The 17378-nt window shown below is 44.8% G+C and overlaps 2 protein-coding genes across 11 annotated transcripts in view; one reads left to right on the top strand and one right to left on the bottom strand.

Annotated features, from left to right (window-relative positions):
* STKLD1 (serine/threonine kinase like domain containing 1) overlaps nucleotides 1-7368 on the top strand; it is a 30685-nt gene extending 23317 nt beyond the window's left edge. For 2 of the 4 annotated variants that reach the window (XM_084821134.1, XM_084821132.1), the window contains 6 exons: nucleotides 1541-1669; nucleotides 2785-2913; nucleotides 3594-3734; nucleotides 4774-4853; nucleotides 7006-7059; nucleotides 7155-7363. In XM_084821134.1, coding sequence (XP_084677260.1) covers nucleotides 1541-1669; nucleotides 2785-2913; nucleotides 3594-3734; nucleotides 4774-4853; nucleotides 7006-7059; nucleotides 7155-7190 — 569 coding nt within the window. In that variant the 3' untranslated portion in view covers nucleotides 7191-7363. Of the gene's footprint in view, nucleotides 1-1540; nucleotides 1670-2784; nucleotides 2914-3593; nucleotides 3735-4773; nucleotides 4854-7005; nucleotides 7060-7154 lie in introns of all 4 variants that reach the window. The other 2 variants (XM_084821133.1, XM_084821131.1) reach the window with 2 other exon arrangements.
* Nucleotides 45-17135, bottom strand: REXO4 (RNA exonuclease 4). 7 transcript variants are annotated; one of them, XM_084821141.1, is made up of 9 exons: nucleotides 16995-17135; nucleotides 15813-16075; nucleotides 14873-15234; nucleotides 13983-14132; nucleotides 12458-12651; nucleotides 11246-11334; nucleotides 10854-10928; nucleotides 9737-9811; nucleotides 45-166 (listed from the first exon to the last, which is right to left on the bottom strand). In XM_084821141.1, exons 2-9 carry the CDS (start codon nucleotides 16032-16034, stop codon nucleotides 128-130), a joined length of 1206 nt encoding a protein of 401 aa, XP_084677267.1. In that variant the 5' UTR covers nucleotides 16035-16075; nucleotides 16995-17135; the 3' UTR covers nucleotides 45-127. The 7 variants fall into 7 exon arrangements, with proteins under 7 accessions (XP_084677267.1, XP_084677265.1, XP_084677268.1 ...); XM_084821139.1 differs by lacking the exon at nucleotides 45-166 and adding an exon at nucleotides 6946-8499; XM_084821142.1 differs by lacking the exon at nucleotides 45-166 and adding an exon at nucleotides 6946-7041.
* Nucleotides 17136-17378: the final 243 nt, after the last annotated feature.

Genomic DNA, 17378 nt, shown 5'->3' with positions numbered 1-17378 from the left:
TGTTGGCTTCTGTGGTCAGAGAAACATTTTTAAAAGTTGGCCACTTTCCCAGAGTTCTTGCAGAAAATGCTTGTGGCTCTCATTTGTCTGTCACTGAGGCCACTGGCTGCCACTGACTGATGAAAAACTAGAGGAGGATCAGTAGGGGAGTTGATGCAGCAGCCACCTGTATGTGGAACATTTTGAGAAAATAAAATGAGCAAGAATGCCTTGGTTGTATGCGTGTGGAATCCATGTCCCCCTAATTTCAAACTCCATACCATGGGAGAAGGAAATGTTCCCTGCATATGCTCAGAGAAGGCTAACTCTTTGGATTGCATGATTTCAGATGCTACAGGAGGACTGAGCCCCATACATTCAAAACAGACTTGTGCTAAGCCTTTTCTAAACATAAGTGCCAATGCTCAAGGTTTCTAATGAGTGTCTGAATCAATGGGACAATAGTATTCCTTTATTTAGATCAGGACCTGTACATTTCAGAAATGCTGCTAAGGCCATTCTGGTCACTCTATGCTTAAGCTAGTAAGTTGAGTGTTTTGTATTTTAAACTTTCTATATTGGGATTTCAACAGGATATATTATTTTATACCATGCAACTCCTTTGTTATATTGGCTTCCAGTCTATTTCAAAGCTCAATTCAAACTGTTGATTATTACATTAAAAACCCTAATGAGCTTAGGACCTGGATACTAAAACTACCATCTACCCCCACAAGAGGTGGCCTGTACAGGTGTGGCCCTCCTAATGTTTTGGCCTACAGCTCCCATCATCCCTCACCATTGCCTATGCTGGCTAGGACTGATGGGAGTTATAGGCCAAAACATCTGGACGGCCACAAGATGGCCACTCCTGACTTAGATCATCTGGGAAGGCCAGGTAGCACCTCAGGTGCAGTTGGCAGGAATATGTAAGACCGCCTTCTCGGTTGCTGCTCCTAGGTCATGGTGCTTTAAGTCCCCAGGAGATCCATCTGCTCCAACCAACATTCCATAGCTACTTATAGTGCAACCCTATGCATGTCTACTCAGAAGTAAGTTCAATTGTTTTCAATGGGGCTTATTCCCAGTTAAGCGTGTATAAGATTGCAGTTTTAGGATGCAATCCTATATATGTTTAGCCAGAAAAAAATCCTACAACTCCAGGATTCCCCATCCAGCATTGTGGGACTTTTTTCTGGCTAAACATGCACAGGATTGCCCCTTTAAAGACCTTTTTATTTCAGTAAGCCTTTAGCATAACTGTTTGATTTTATTAAACCTTGCTCCTTCGTTGTTAGTTTATTTTATCTGCTGCCCTGTGGTCTGTTTTTTATCTGATTATTGTTGTTTTTAACATGGTTGCATAAGTCACATAAACCAGTAAAATGTTTTATTCACCAATTTTACTGTAATCCACCCAGGACTTTTATGGATTGATTTGATTTGTATCTTGCCTTGCTACCAAGAAAATGGCCCTGAAGGCAGCTTCTTTTGGGAAGGAGCAGAATATCATACTGTATTTCCTGGCCAATATGAATTTTGTGTTCTTCTGCCGATTCAGTGACTGATGTGGCTGAAAGCCCACTGAAATATGCCATCGAGCTTGTCTCTATAATCCTCCACATGCACCTCGAGCATGCAGAAGTGGCAGAGTCGGCATGCTGTGCTTTTTGGGCCCTGTCCCTCCATGGTGAGTTTTCAGGGCCTCTTTCACCCATAGCAACAAGGAAGAGGAGATTAACTCCCATTCAGGCATCCCATTCAGGCTGCTGTCATTCAAACTATGGCCTATGCAGGAGGTCTCTCACTGAGTCTGATACAGCATGTCCAACACTACTGGTCTTCTCTGCAGTGTGCGCTGCATGAGAATGTTGGACATGCACATAGTTTGTTGAGGTAATATTTTATTTTTATTTATTTCTTTATTACATTTCTATGCTATCCACTAGCCGAAGCTCTTTGGATGACTCACAACTAATAGCTAGAAACCTCGCCAGAACTCCTTGCAAATGAGTGTGTGTCCCAGAGCAGGTGTGGGCAGAAGGTAGATCTGAATCTACTGGTAGGTCTCTGGATGATTTGCAGTAGATTGCCAAGGATTCCCGACTTCCAGTTGTTTAACAATAGCGGCAGCAAAATTACTCTCCCCACACCCACCCTAAATTATACTACTGACATGGAAAGCTTGGGATGACTGGTAGATTTTTGTGTGGAAGGACTGTGAGCTCCATTCAGTTCTGGCACTCAAAACAAACACCTGGGCCCAGAATGCTTTAATTCTAAGCGTGTGACTTTTGCTCCAGGCTCTGTTGGTGGATCTCAGGGCTCTAGGATAAAACAGAGAAGCTCCTGTAAGCCTGAGATCTGCCCACCCCTGACCTAGACAACACTCCAGAATAGTCTCTGATATGAAGAGATTCCACAGCTGACTCATAGAATAGTAGGGTTGTAAGGGGCCTACAAGGCCATAAAGTCCAACCCCCTGCTCAATGCAGGAATCCAAGTCAGAGCATGCCTGACAGATGGCTGTCCAGCCTCGTCTTGAATGCCTCCAGTGTGGGAGAGCCCACCACTTCCCCAGGTAATGTTCTGTCATCATAGATGTTCTGTCATCAACACGGAAAGGATTCTCTGCTGAAAACGTTTTGAAGCTAAACCATATTGGTGCATCCCCATCCTCTGTATGTTTATTTCTAGTAGGCCAGTGAAAATGTCCTAAATGTTGTTGGTTTTTCTTTGCAGCAAAAGTACCATTTGGGAAAAGTTGTCAAAACCCGCAATTTATTTTGTTTCTTTCCTTTTCAGGTTGCATAGACGAAGCTAATTACGAATCCTATTCCTTGCTTCTGCTGGAAGCTCTCCGGCACCATGCTGAAAGGCCAGTGCTGGCAAAAAATGCCTGCCTGGCGTTGGCAAGCCTCTTAAGGACATCTGGTAATAATGGTCTGTAATAACAGATGGACAGCTCCACTTGGCAGATTATCAGCCCAGCCCTGTGATATGCCAAGCAAGATAACAAGGAAGGGCAGAACAGAGACTGCTGCACCAGTGTAACAACTCAGAATAGTGCATCTGCACAATACAAGGCTATGTGTGAGCCAGACGTGGAAAGAAAACAAGCAGCAACAGGGCTAGGTTTATGCTCATGACAGGGCCAGGGCCATTCTTCCCTTTGCACCAAGGCCAAGTTGCAATCACAAAACAGAAATATGAATTCCAAAAGTACACCAAGGCAAAATGATGGCCTTGTTGTGCATGCACCCACCCCTGGTATGGTAAGAGACTGCTTTCGACCTTAACTCCCTGATGCACCCACATCCACAGAGCACAAAGAGAAAAGGAAAGGAAGTATAAAGCTCAGAGGGCCCACATGTTTAATGCTAAGCCATTGGATGCTACCACCAGCTACTGTTGGAAGCACCCAGAGGAATGGGTTCTAAGCTGGTGCTTATGCTGCAAGACATGGCAGCACTGTGCCTGGCACTTGAGCACTCCAAGCCATACGGACATCACCCCAACTTTCACCGCAGTGTGGATGAACAATAGGCAGTTTGTAGAGAAAGGCAAAGGTGGGGGGAAAGCTTTCAATTAATAACCTGTCTCCCTCTTTCCAGAGTTATCTGGTTTCAGATTCATAATCACAGATGAGAAGGGCAATGGAATAACCCTGCTCAAAGACTGCTACCAGCTCCACCGTGAAGATCCTGAAGTAGTAGAAGACATCTGTGTGCTGATTGATGAGATGTTTAAATATGGTAAATCTTTTTTCTCTGTATTGTCTGGCCCAGTCCTATTTGTCCTGCAAGCCAATAGGAAATGTGGGATTTGGGCCTCTGATCCCATCCTCGTTTAAACAAGAACAAGTGAAAATGGCTAATTTTCTACCTCACAAGCAAAACTGAATGGTAAGGAAACTTTACTCCAAACCTTGAGAGATGGAGTATGATAGAAATCTAAAACACTTAAAAGAAGAGATCTCAAACCAAGTGCAGAGATAATTTGGTGCTGGATACATATCTTACTGCATGAAGGCCTGGAATGGGTTTCAGATTGAGGCAGATGTATAATTGAAGCATTTTTTACTGACGGATTTCACTGCAGCTAAAGCATAGGTGAAATTAATTAAATCCAGCCTATCTTGATGACTTGGAGAGCAGTCTAAGTCCTTAATAACTTTTGGCTTTTGTGCCTTCAAGCCTGCCTGTATGTGACTGCAGCTACCTGTCTGCATCAGATATAATCAGCAAAGAGGTGTAAGGAGATGATCTTGCTTTTGAAAGGCCTGTTCACTAGAGATATGCCAAACACCAAGCCTGACATTCCAAGCACTTTATTTAGCAACTGAGCTGTGAACCAGCAAGGCCTTGGCTCAAATGGTACCCCAACAGGAGGTGGACACCAGTCAAGTCATTGACTCTCAGCCTCAGCCCCCCATCTGCACTATGGGAAAAACAAAACTGGTCTATCTTACATAAATATTCTGTAGACTACTAAAATATTCCAGGTCTAAGCCCTGGGGGTGGGGTGGGGTGGGGGGAAATGCCAAAATCCCCAGTGTTTCCAATAAGGCTGCCTATGTGAAATGCTTAGAATGCTCTAAAGCAGCCTTCCCCGAACGGTTGCCCTCTAGATTCATTGGACTACAGCTCCTATCATCCCCAGCCAGCATGGCCAACACATCTGGAGGGCACCGGGGAACACACCATTAATTCGGAGGTGCAACAGCAGATATGGAAATAAATTAATGCTGCTCACCAGACTTCAGTTGATGTTTCCCATTACATTGATTCACAGATGAAATCGTGTTGGAGCTGGTTTCCCAGAACATTACAGAGATGCTGACTGAAATAAAGCACAGGTTTACATCCAGTCTGGTAAGCAAGAACATCAGTAGTCATACTGGGAAAGGTGGTGCTTCCACAAGAAGTCCTTTCTGGCAACAAATATCCAGAAGGCAGAAAACAGTGAATCAATTCTGGCCTAAAACTAAACGGCCGAGCTAAAAAAAAAAGGGGGGGAGTTTAGAAGATAGGCTTGATTACCTTTTGATTCTCAATTATTTAGAGTCTTGCAGGGCACCTGCCAAGGCCAAAACTCCTCTACTGCAGGGGTTGGCAGAAAGTAGACCACCAGATGTTTTGGACTTCAACTCCCAGTATTGAAGCCAATGTGGTGTAGTGGTCAGAGTGTTGGACTGGGGAGACCTGGGTTCTAGTCCCCACTCGGCCATGAAGCTTACTGGGTGACTTTGGGCCAGTCATGGACTCTCAGCTTAACCTACCTCACAGCATTGTTGTGAGAATAAAATGGGAGATGGTGTGCACTGCCTTGAGCTCCTTGGGAGGAAAAGGCAGGATATAAATGCAACAAATAAACAAACTCCTAACGTTCCTGACCATTGGCTATGCTGGCAGGGGCTTCTGGGAGTCGGAAGCCCAAAACATTTGGAGCTCCACCTTCTGCCCACCCCTGCTCTAGAAGGCACACCGCTGATCCTCCTCCTTGCTGTCACTCTGTGGGCAGTTGTGTAAATTGATCGCAGAGGGCAAATGAAAAGGCAGCAGTGACTTAGCAAGGAAGTGGGCCCACTGAAGGCACCTTGCTAGAGCCTCCCTCCATAATTCGGAGTTGGCCTGACAGTCTTGCAATATTAGCTTTTGTTGTCTAAGCCTTACATTTTAAGGTTTAAGCTGCATGCATCAGTTGAGAAGGAGGGGTCTGGGATGGTTGTGTGGGTGAGTGTGAATGGGGTGCGAGAGAGTGAAGGAATGGGTACATGTCAGCAGTGGCCCCACGCATGACTGGCATGCAGCCCTGACATCCTGGCCTGGGAGGACCAGTTTTGCCCTTGGTCTGAAAATACTTCCCTATCCCTGCCTTAAAGACAAGCCAACCAATTCCTTGCAGGTAGAAAAGTAGAATTTCAGAATCAAATGTAGCCTTTACCGTGGCTGGCTAGTTCTCTGTGCACTTTTCCTTGGTGCAATCAGTGGAATATGCAGTCCTTCTACAGGCCACCTGAAGTTGTATAGGCCAAGGAAGGCTTATATCGTCTGATTTCTCTGTGTTGATCAGTTCTTACGCTGCTTTTAGATGTGCTTTTGTGGGGGGATATGATATATGGCCTAGATACTTCTATGCCATTAGGAGCATCATACCAAAGGCCTTTATGGTCCCCTCTGTTCCCACAGCTGCCTGTAGGAAACCCCCAAGGAGGGCATGAGTGCAACAGCACCCACCTGCCCATGTTCCCCAGCAACTGGTGTACACAGGCACACTGCCTCCAATCCTGGAGGTAGCATCTAGTCACCAGGACTAGGAGCCATCAACAGCCTGCTCCTCCATGAATTTGTCTAACCCCTTTAGAGCCATCCAGGTTGGTGGCCACCGCTGCATCTTGTGGTCACACATTCCATAGTTTAACTTTGTACTGTGTGAAGAAGGTCCTTCCTTTTATCTGCCCCTAATCTTCAATCCATCAGCTTCATGGGATGACTCCATTGGGTTCTTGTATTACGAGAGAGGAAGAAAAATGTCTCCCTGTCCATTTTTCTGTCTACACTGTAGACAAAAAATTGAGAAAACAGGCCAGAAAACCTGGTGCCTGACACTAGGGATTTACAAAAATTTAGTTTGTTTGCAAATCATGCAAACATGTCCCGTTCCCAACCCTGAATGCAAATACGAGCAGTAATGCAATTCTCAGGAAAAGTTTGCTATTTCCTGAACTTGAATTTACATTCAAAAATGCACTTGCACAACCCACACTTCCATGCTTTAACCTTTGGGGGGAAATGCACATTTTTTGTCAGGAAAAATGCATGCTTAAAAAAATATGTATTTTTTCAATTGGGAAAAATGGCACTTTTAAAAATGAGCATTTTTCCTGATTAAAAAAAAAGATTCACATTTGGGAATGAAAACAAGACAAAACGAGCTTCAAGGAAGAACTGAGACAACCACAATGAGCTTGAATGTTGCATGTTCACCCATCTTTACCTGACCCTTGTTTACATTTTCCCCTAGGAGATAGTTGCCCTTGCAGAGAAGGCACTCTCAAAACTGCAAAAAAAAAAAAAGGTGCACATTTTCAAAATACAAATTGCATTTATTTAGAAATTCCTGAATCTTTCATAAGTATATTCTTTTATGTATATTTTACCCTATTTCTGCAGGGTACCTTACCTGAAATAAGGCATAATATGCTGTAGGAGATTCCTTTTTTGCACCTATGTCATCAGCTCCTTCAAGATGAACGGCAACAGGATTTGGGGAGTTTGCCTTTTGGGGAGTTTGATCATTATTACTTGTTAAACTTTAGGGCTTCTGTATATTGTTCTAAAATATTGTTAAAGTGTTATGCAGTTAATAAATATGAAATCCCATGCGACTCTACAGTCCTTCATTTAGGCAGCAAATGCCATTTTGCAGCTTTATCTCAGGGCAAAACCACATGACTGAGAAACAGCACAGGGGAAAGGGTTAATTCCCCTACCAGCATGGCCCAGGCCAATTGCCCCCCAGTTCTTTGGACCCTGGCCACAGGAAGCAGCTGGTGACCTCAAAGGAATCAAAACCAACCGACCACCAGCGCTGACAAGCAGAGATGCCACAAAGACATGAGGTGCACCTAACTTTCTTTGAGTATTTCCCAACTGTTCCAGCTTATACGTAAACAAATCTACCTAGATAGCAGAGCACTTTTTATATTTCGAAGCTCAGGCAAGTGCTTCCAGACTCCCTTTTCACTTATAACAGTCTCACATGGCCACCAAAATCCTGATGCCATAGGACACCATGGTGCTTGCTGTAGTTGCCCACCTTTCAAAACATTCACCCTCCAGCAGCAATGCATTTTGGGTGGCTCAGTTTTAGTTTTAGCTAGTCTTTCAACAGCCTGTTAAGCAGTGGCCTTGTTTATCTCATCAGAAGCTCAAAGGTACACACAGCTGATGAACTGTTAATATGGTATTCCCCCCACCTACCCAAGTCCTGATAATTCAAACAGAACAATATATGCAGGAGGAGGAATGCTGTTTCTGTCCTAACAAAGCACATTTGGATTGAAATCAGGGCTTCATACAAGTGATACAGTATCACTATTTCGCTCCTCAGGCTTGTACTATGCTCGAACGAGACACCAAGGAGTATACCTCATGCTAACTAGATCAGTAAATAACATTGCAAGTAAGAAAATTGTGTTCAGTTGTCTTCTAGGCTTATGACTGTCAACAACAAGAGGCTTTGGGAAATTTTCAGTCACAGGCATACGAAGTAAGGTTTAGTAACTGAATGCCTTCAGATTAATTATGTCTGGTGTCTGATCCAGGCAAACAGAAGACCTAGCGAGAAAAGGCCATCCTGACACTTCAGAGCTTTTCTGTCAGTCATCACTGGGGACAGGAATTTCAGAAGTGTCCAGATTTATTCTTTATTTTCTTTTGGTTTTTCTTTGAGTGATGCTTCCCACTGTTTTTTCACCATTGTGTACAGTCTCATTGCTGCCTGGGCATCCTGAATCTGAGAGAGAGTGAAACAAGCAATGAGTGAAACACTAAACAAGTTGAATCCAAGACCTATGCAAAGTCAATATGATGTGAACCTGAAATTGTGCCACGGCTGAAGCACCATACCAAGGAAGTAGCTTCTGGTTGTTCTCTGACAACGCTGGATTTCTCTTGTGATGGACAACAACATAACGACCAAACTATATCTCTTCCCTTGGTTTGGGAAGCTGACGCAATGTAGATTCTACCAGAAACCAACCACCTTACAGATGACAGGAAGAGAGGGAGAGAAAACAAGGCCACTTAAACTGAAAAGACTGGGGAAGGATCATAGCTTAGTGACAGAGCCCGTGCTCTGCATGCAAAAGGCTCCAGATTCCATCACCAGTTAATGGATTGCAGGTAGCATGACTGAGGAAGAGTTGGAGAGCTGCTGCCTTGGGCTAGATGAACCAATGGTCTACCTGACTTTTCCAGGCAACTGCCTTTTCAGGGGGAATGCCGGCTGCTGAAGACTTGCTGAGATGCAATACAGGAGTCTCGAGGTTGATATTCACGCATGCACATACATCCCTCAATTAGTCAGCACTGGATGTCTGGTCTGACTGAAAAGCAATGTCCTTGAGAGAGTCATAGAAAAGCTCTCTCTGAGGCTTTGCTATTTTGCTGTGCAAGTCATTACTTGATACTGTAGTCATCGAGTGGCCAATACACATATGAGCTCATCGTTATTTTAAGATTCAAATACATCATTTGTGAGACAGGCACAGAGAACAGTTGATACACTGAGGCTGTAACCCCTCTGTACACTTACCCATTAAACCCAAAAGGGCTTACATATAGGACTGCACTATAAGTCTCTTTGCCATTACTAGGGTATAAACAGTAACAAGAACAGTTCTCTGCATTTCAGCAAAAAGAAGCTAGAAACGTAGACTAAATCCAGTTTGGGTAAAGTTTATTAGATTAGATATGCAGGAAAAAGGTAGCTAGCATCAGAGTTTGCAATCCAATATATAAAAAGAACAGGTAGAGCAGTGGCTATTAGTCATAAATACTTAAAATGGAAATGGCAATAGAATTGATTAGCAGACAGCTGGGGATAAACAACAACCCACTCTGAAGATTTGGGGCAAGTAACAAAAGCAACCTGCATTCCCTACAAAACACACCACATTTTCCCATCGTTCCCTCGTGAGCCTCCGGGGTATATCTGCCTGGCAGCCACAACCGCATGAACGAATACATACCGAACTGTGCTCCGAAGTCTGCACCTTCACGCTCAGCAGTTTCTCACAGAGCAGTTTCAGGGATGGCCTCCCGCTCTATGTGCACAGGAGGGTGTTTGAAGATGAGAACTGTGCTTTACATAGCTCACATTGCTATGAAGCTAAGAACAAGTCAGTCTGCACTATTTGTTATGTATTTAAAGCATTTTTACCCAAATCAATAATAAAAAGGCAGTTCCTGCCCCCAGACTTATAATCTAAAACTCTGATGCGTTAATTGTTCAGAGAGCACATGGCGATCCAAGATCTGAACTTTTTGTTTGCTTTTTGAAGCAAGGCTATATGTCATCCTGCCCATTAAGACTAATGGATGATGCACAGACTTCCCACTAGTCTGCTAGGTAAAACCTGTGCCCACAAGGGTGCTCCCGTAATACATTTTTTCTTGCTACCATGGAAACTAGAATCAACTTATATTAGGATGCTCCTACAATAGCTTGGCAATATGCCTTTGTGCTGTTTTGTGGAAGCCTATGAGGTGGAGAAGATAAAGCAGTTTTTTCCTCCAAGGAGCTGGGAGCCAAAGTGATAACTCCAGGAGTTGTTGGTTTGACCAGCAGCTTTGTGTACATATAGCTGTTAGATGGACAAAGCTAGTCCAGAAGGAAAATTGCAATACAATGACTGATGGTCCTAATTGCTCTTAGTCACCTTACTTCGCCATTTCGAGCAGGGGTGCAGAAACTCAGGGTTAGGGGTCAAGTTTGCCCCTCACGGGGTCTCAATCTGCCCCTCTAGGGTTCCCCAGGTGGCCATGCCCCTTCCCCCAGCCCCCTTTTCCCCGACCACTAACCGTTTGCTGGTTTTCTGGGCCTTTGTGCAGTTTTTTCCCCATTCTAAAAGGTTGAAATGCCTCTCCTAAGGCTTAGTTACTGGGAGTAAGAGCTTTAAGCTAAAATATGCTGATATTTTTTGGTTATTTTTACCACACTTCTTTTGCCTCCAGCCCCACCCACCACTGGAATGTTACTCCTGAGAGCTTCTCTGGAATAGAATTCAGCTCTCAGGCTGAACGAGGTTCAACACTCCTATTTAGAGTACATTGCCCTGAAACGGCTAAAACACCCTGAAGTCTTACCTTGACCTGATGTTTGAAAGGCCTGTATCTTTGTGTGTCCCGGGTTTTCTTTTTTGGATGGTCAAGAAACAGAATCTGAAAGGTCAAAGGTTAGCACTGTAAGAATTGCTCAGTGTGCTGAAAAAGATGTGATAATTCACTACTTGATATATCTGAGCTATATCTGACACTCAACTGAAACGTAAGCAAGTCCCCCGAACAAGAAGCAGCTAGTTTACAAAATACAATTCAAACTTCAGCCACAGGATGGCAATCACATCCTAATATTGCAGTATCCCAAAGTGGGAACCCCCAAGAGGCCATGAAGGATGAGGGGAAAGGAACTTAAGACACCAGCTTGGCTAAAAGTCTATGGATACTAACATTGAAAGATAAGGCACAAGGTTCCGTACCTTTAAGTCATTGTGAAGAGCGTGCCCAACTAAGATCCTTCCTCTTAGGATGTCAGCTACCTCCTTCTGAACAACTTTGAAATCCTCCCCTAAACAAACCAAAGGAACACAGAAATATTCTCAGTAAATGTCCAAGGGGCATCAACAGAAACACATCATGCAATGGGCGGATGTAGTGGGAGGCGGGGGGGGGGGGGGGAATCACAGGAATTCCCTGGCTCCCAGAAATGGTTACCTAAGACAGCGGCAGGCAGGCTTCAAGCTTGTTGGATCAACTTTGCTTTTTACTAGAACCCCCAAAATCCACCAGGTGAAAAAGACACAGAATTAAAGACCAGGGTGCCTCTGAGCAGATTTCACGCCAAGGAATTTGCTTTCAGTACCAGAACTGAACTGTGCTCACAGGCCTCCTACCCAAATTCCACTCCTGGTTATCCCAAGTTTTCTTCACTTCAGAACCTAATTGAGGTGGGGAAAGTAACATTGTTCTTGCTATTGCTAAACAAATGGGAGTCAACCCCCCCCCCCAATCTACTGCAAAGTCACCCAGAGATCTAGCTGTAGCTTCCGATCAACGTTCTGTCCAGCCTAAGAAGAAACTGCTCACCACTGATACCCACATTAAGCTGGAGCTAGAATAGCAGTCCTCAACAGAAGCCAATGCAGCATCCATTACTTCAGCAGCATGCATTTGCAACTGCTTTTATATATCACACAAAATAATTATCCTCAAAGGCCTCCTGGGGGGCGGGTGCTGCTGGAAAAATCCACCTTTCTCTCAAGGACCTTTTGGATATTTTTTTTAATATTGCATTCATTTATTTTCCCTTCCTATCCTATCTTCCATTCCCTGAGGGCCTCCAGTGTGCCTCAAGACGATATGAAAATATACAAAAAAATTAAAACAAAAAAATTTAAACTGGTCAAGGCAATTAAGCCATCGACTAAATAACAAGCTGACAAAGGCATAACACCAGGAAAGGGATGTTATTCAGTGGATACAGCACACATGTACTGCAGGCAGAAGGTCCGGGGTTCAATCCCTGACATTTCCAGTTAAAGAATTACAGGTAGTATGGCTGGAAATTACCCTTATCTAAGACCCAGAGTTAGCAGTACCGGGCTAGATGAACCCATGATCTGATTCAGTACAGACAGCACTATATGGTCGTAACATTCAAACCAAATCAGTACACGTCACAGATCACTTACCGGTCTTGAGGTTTTGGGGCCGAATCCCACTAACAGCTGTTCTGTAGTCTGTCACTTCTTCCATGGGCTTGACGTATTTGTCGTAAATGCACTTGCCAAAGAGGTTCACAATGGACACACGGGCCACGATGCTGTCTTCTCCTGTGGGACCCACACCCACCATCTCGCAGTCCATGGCCACAGCTTTCGTCAGACTGTCAAAAACAGGGTCTTGTTATGTTAACTACTTTATCAAGAATATAAGAGCAGCCTTGATGGATCAGACCAAAGGCTTATTTTGTCCTGTATTGTTCCCACAGTGGCCAAACAGCTGCCCCAGTGGGAAGCCCACAAAAGGACACAAAGGCAATAGCACCCACCCACTCATGTTCCCCAGCAAATGATACAAAGAAGCATACTGCCTCTGATACTGGAGGTAATATAGGGCCATCTTGATTAGTAGCTGTTGATAGCCTTATCCTCCTGGAAATATAGGAAACCAGCCACTTGTCAGCTCACTCCCTAAACATCAATTTTGCTATTTTGGGATGGAGGGATGATCCTGTTCTTGGATACTGCTGCTTTTTTTTTTTTACAAACTCATAGTCCAGAATTCCAGCACTGACTCTTCTGTGCTTGCACTCCCATGGAATTACTTCCAAACCATCCGGATACAAAACATCATGGAGGAATTGGCCTGAGGAGATGTCACCCTGGCATCTTACCAAGCAGATTTATGAACCTTCCCACTAAGGGTTGAGACTCACGTCTACGCAACTGGTAGCCTAAGCGTTGAATGTGGCTTCCCAGCAGTTTGTAATCCCAAGGACACCCATAGGCAAAGGGCTCCATAACCCCCTTTCCTACAGCATGGGAAGCTTTGGCAGCCCTTCAATATGCACCTCAGCTTCTTGCCATAGAAAGGGCTCTGCCATAGCCTCCCTTGCTGGTCACACTGCGGCAATGGGCTTAAAGAGCTTTTTGTCCATGTCTCAGCTACTGCTGGTGAGAGAGGAGTCTACTTTTTCTCCCAGTTCTCAGTTGGAAGATTAATCTTAATTTAAACACGTGTTGCATCGTTTTAAGCAAGTGCAAGTGTTAAATCAGTCTGATTGGTACATCAATCAACTAAAACTTTTGCTGAAAACTGCTGGGCCTACAACTTTTTTGCCCTCATTAATTTAGCGAGGGCAAAAAAATTGAATTGACGGGGCTGTGCTTAAAGAGCACACTGTATATATTTTTTCTAGGCTGCTTTGGTTCTGGTGTGTTACTGTAACAAGTGTGAAAAAGGAAATATTCAAATAAGCTTTTTTAAAAAATTAAACAATGAGCACAACCACTTATGTCTTACATTGTAAGCTCTCTCATAATTTCTTTTAATATCTCGAAAAGCTCCTATATTGAGGTCTTGAGTAAGATGCACATTTATTTAAAGGGAACCATTAGCATATCGATTTAATGGGAGGTTATTGTTCAACTAATAATTCTTGAAATGGTTCACAGCCCCGAACTATAAATATGAGCAGTGCACAGAAATGCTTACCCTTCAAAAGCCTTTTCTTTAACCAACGTCTGTTCTGCCAACTGCTGGGTTTCCTTCTCCCGGATGCCCAGATTTTTCCGGGCAACTCTTGCAGCTTCTGGGCCCAAGGCTGCTTCAATATCATCTGGATCAACATCATCAAACCAGATGCTAGAAGGCAAAGCAAAAGCTAGGTGATCCAAAAAACACCAAGCATTAACTAAGCAAAAGAGTCAGTGACCTGGTTCACTTGTAATAACAACCCAGAGTATGGGTTGTCATTGAATCATGGGTTGTCATTACATGTGAACCTTGCACTATGGTTTAACTATCGGCTGTTAACCACGAACAACCCAGAGTTCATAACTCAACAACAAACCACAGGTTCTCTTCTTGGACTGTTCGTGGTCAATAACCCATAGTTAAATCACCGTGCAGGGCTTTTGCAGATAACCACCACCCACAATTCAACAACACCCCACACTCAACCCATACTCTGGGTTGCGTTAAGTGCGACCCAGGCCAGTGAAGCGTAACAGTTAGATATTTAGGCACGTTTGGATCACAGATGTTTGAAAGGCCTCAGGGGTGGGGGGAGAGAATCCAAGTTGCCTGGTTCTCCAGAAACACCAAACATGATGTCTGTGCCTAGAAATCTCAAATACCATTTTAGTGCAGGAGCTTAGTGCAAAAATATTTCACAATTTACATTGGTGGAGAGGTTGAGGCTACATATGAAGGGAATGCCCAAAATGCTGTACGACCAGGAGCTGTAGGCCACAACACCTGGAGGCCACAAATCCCCCCCCCCCCCGTCCTACACAATTGGAGCCCCAAGCTGGTACATTTGATCTGAATTATATGGCCAGCTCTGCTTAAAGAATATTAAGCACAAGACCTGAAAGACTTACTCTGCTGGCTTTGGTTCCACTTGCTCTTCGGCTTTCCTCCTTTTATGTTTAAGGTCCCCTACTTTTCTCTCAGCATTGCCCATTCTTGGGCCTCCCTTGCACGCTTTTCCATCCTCCCAGGCCTGGGGCGGGTCCTTTCCATGCACAGATTTTTCAGATTTTGTGACATCTGGATGAACAAAAGCTTCCACTCGATTCTTCTTAGCCTTCTCTACAGGCTTGAATGTTGGCATCTTCCCAGTTCCATTGACATTTGGCGTCTGGGGGACAGTCCCCCGCTCTTTGGTAGCGTGTCTTTTCTTGGAATATGTGTCTGGTGCAGTAAGAGCACAATTCAAACTGGCCGCCTTTTGTTTCAGAAGCTTAAAAGCAATAACAACAAAAATCCACACATTCAGCTTTTAAATGTGGGTGCATGGAGCTTCCGATGTACTCCCCTGTAATGCCCAGACGCCCAAATTGAGTCTCCCAGCTACTTTCAAAACACAAGCAAAGGGGTTTTAAGCCCCTCTCCCCTCTGTGACCTCTTTGGCAGAAGTCCATTCTTGCACGCCTCAGCTACTCACTCAGCCTGAGCCAAGGTGCATGCAAAAGAATTAGACAAATGGCAAATGGGTCTACTGTAAGGGCCAAAGACAGGACTGACCTTATCATCAAGCTGCCAGCCAAGATGGCGGCACTGGTAGCAATGGAAATTTACAGGACAGCCTTGGGGAAGGAGGAAGTGAAGTCTCCATTCTCAAACAGAAAACGGCAGAAGTAACGTGCTACTGATCAGTGGCCTAATACAATTCCCATGGTCCCCCACCATGGCTATGCTGGCTAGAGATGATGGGAGTTGTAGGCCAAAACCTCTGGAGGGCCACAAGTTGCCCACCCCTCCACCTTCAGATACAGGTCCCCAGGAGGAGGAGAGGGAGGAGTCCTTGCCCCTTCATACCTCCTGCAAGGCCTTCCAGTTTGATGAGACTTCCTGGGGAGTTTTTGGAGGCAACTCTGCCACTGCTGTGGAATCCTTCTGTGTTTTCTTCTCCACCTGCTTGATTTTCTTTTTCCAAAATAATTTTTTCTTCTTCTTCCGGTGTTGGTTTTTAAGATTCTCTGGTTTAGTTGTGGAGTTGCCTGTTGTGGTTTGCGATTCTTTGGCTTTCACTTTTGCCATCCTAAGACTACACAGTTATTCAGTTCTGGCCACAACCATTTCTGAAACAAAACGAAAACCCCATAGAGTGGGAAATTATTCTATTTATTTCAATAATTCATTTCCCCCTTGTTGTCCAAAAGGCCTTCTGCACCTGGTGCCCTCCAGATGTGCTGGGACTACAATTCCCATAATCCCACAGAGAGCTCCCACCTCTCTTTCCAAAGGTCTACAGAGACAGGCTAAGGTGGGTCTCCATAGGAAGCAAATGCCACCACTCTAGGGCCAAAACCTTGAAAGTCCTGCCTGGAATCTCCCAATCCAGCTTCTTGTAGAAATCTCAGATGCCAAGAGAACCCTATGAGGAGATGCAGGTTCATTCCTTGAGACAGGCCATGGAGAGCTATATATGTTAACTAGCATCTTGAGTCAGGTTTTTGCTATTAGTGCAAACGGTAACACTTAACATAACTATCTCCAGTCCACTTTGATTCCTACAAGCACTCTGTCAAGAAGATAACATGTGGAAATGGCTTTTACAAACCAGCATCTGTTAGGAATGTCCTAGAAACATGTGTCTTGGACTGCCATCTTGTAGCCACTTACCTGAGAGTGAATCCCATTGAACTCAATACTTATTTCTGAGTAGGCATGGATAGGATTGTGCTGCAGATGCATTGGACTACATCTCAGCATCCCAGGTGTGCTCGACGACATCTCCTAGCATCCCCCAGCCAGCCACACTGGCTGGGGGATGCTGGGACATGTAGTCCAACACATTTGGAGGGCGCCAGGTTGGGGAAAGCTGTCTTTGAGCAACTATCCTCCCCTTCCCTCACCATTTTATCCAGTTCTCTCCCATTTCAGCTGCCCCGATGACTCTCATAAGAAAAAAGGGGATGGCGGGCGGGAATCTCTTAATTCCCCAACGACCCCTGTGGCTATAGGAAGCCGTTGATGCTTTCCTTGCGGCTCACTCACCTCTCCCTCCCCAGGCTCTGAAGCTCCCGGGGCTTAGCACGTGGGAAAGAGTTCCCCAACGTGTCCCCTATCAAAGCAGCACCAACTCTCTCTCTCCCCCTCTCTGCCATGCGGCAGAGCCCAAATCCCGGAAGTGCGTCCGTCCCAGAAAGGCGTTGGTGGGAAACACGAGCTCGGTGACTTTAGTTCCGGTCAGGGGGTGGAACAGAAAGGGAGGAACATGGAGGAGCGCACGCAACGGGGGTGGATTCGGATTCTAGAGTGCCTGGAAGGGCCCAACCCTGTGGGTGTTTAGACAGAAAAAAAAGCCCTACAAGTCCCAGCATTCCCCGGCTGGGAGCTGTAAGACTTTTTTCTGTCTAAACATGCACAGGATTACACCCT

Source organism: Heloderma suspectum, chromosome 14 (genome assembly GCF_057233095.1).
Source record: "Heloderma suspectum isolate Gila_16-S chromosome 14, 16-S_ref, whole genome shotgun sequence".
Classification (NCBI taxonomy): domain Eukaryota; kingdom Metazoa; phylum Chordata; class Lepidosauria; order Squamata; family Helodermatidae; genus Heloderma; species Heloderma suspectum.
Note: the sequence above shows the minus strand (reverse complement) of the source record. Positions and strands in the feature narration are given on the sequence as shown.

Coding starts and splice junctions, on each gene's coding strand:
- REXO4 (XM_084821136.1), bottom strand. CDS start 16,034: ATGGCAAAAGTGAAAGCCAAAGAATCGCAAACCACAACAGGCAACTCC. Junction 12,652..13,982: donor AAAGAAAAGGCTTTTGAAGG/GTAAGCATTTCT, acceptor TGTTTTTGACAG/TCTGACGAAAGCTGTGGCCA. Junction 9,812..10,853: donor CTTTCAAACATCAGGTCAAG/GTAAGACTTCAG, acceptor CTGTGCACATAG/AGCGGGAGGCCATCCCTGAA.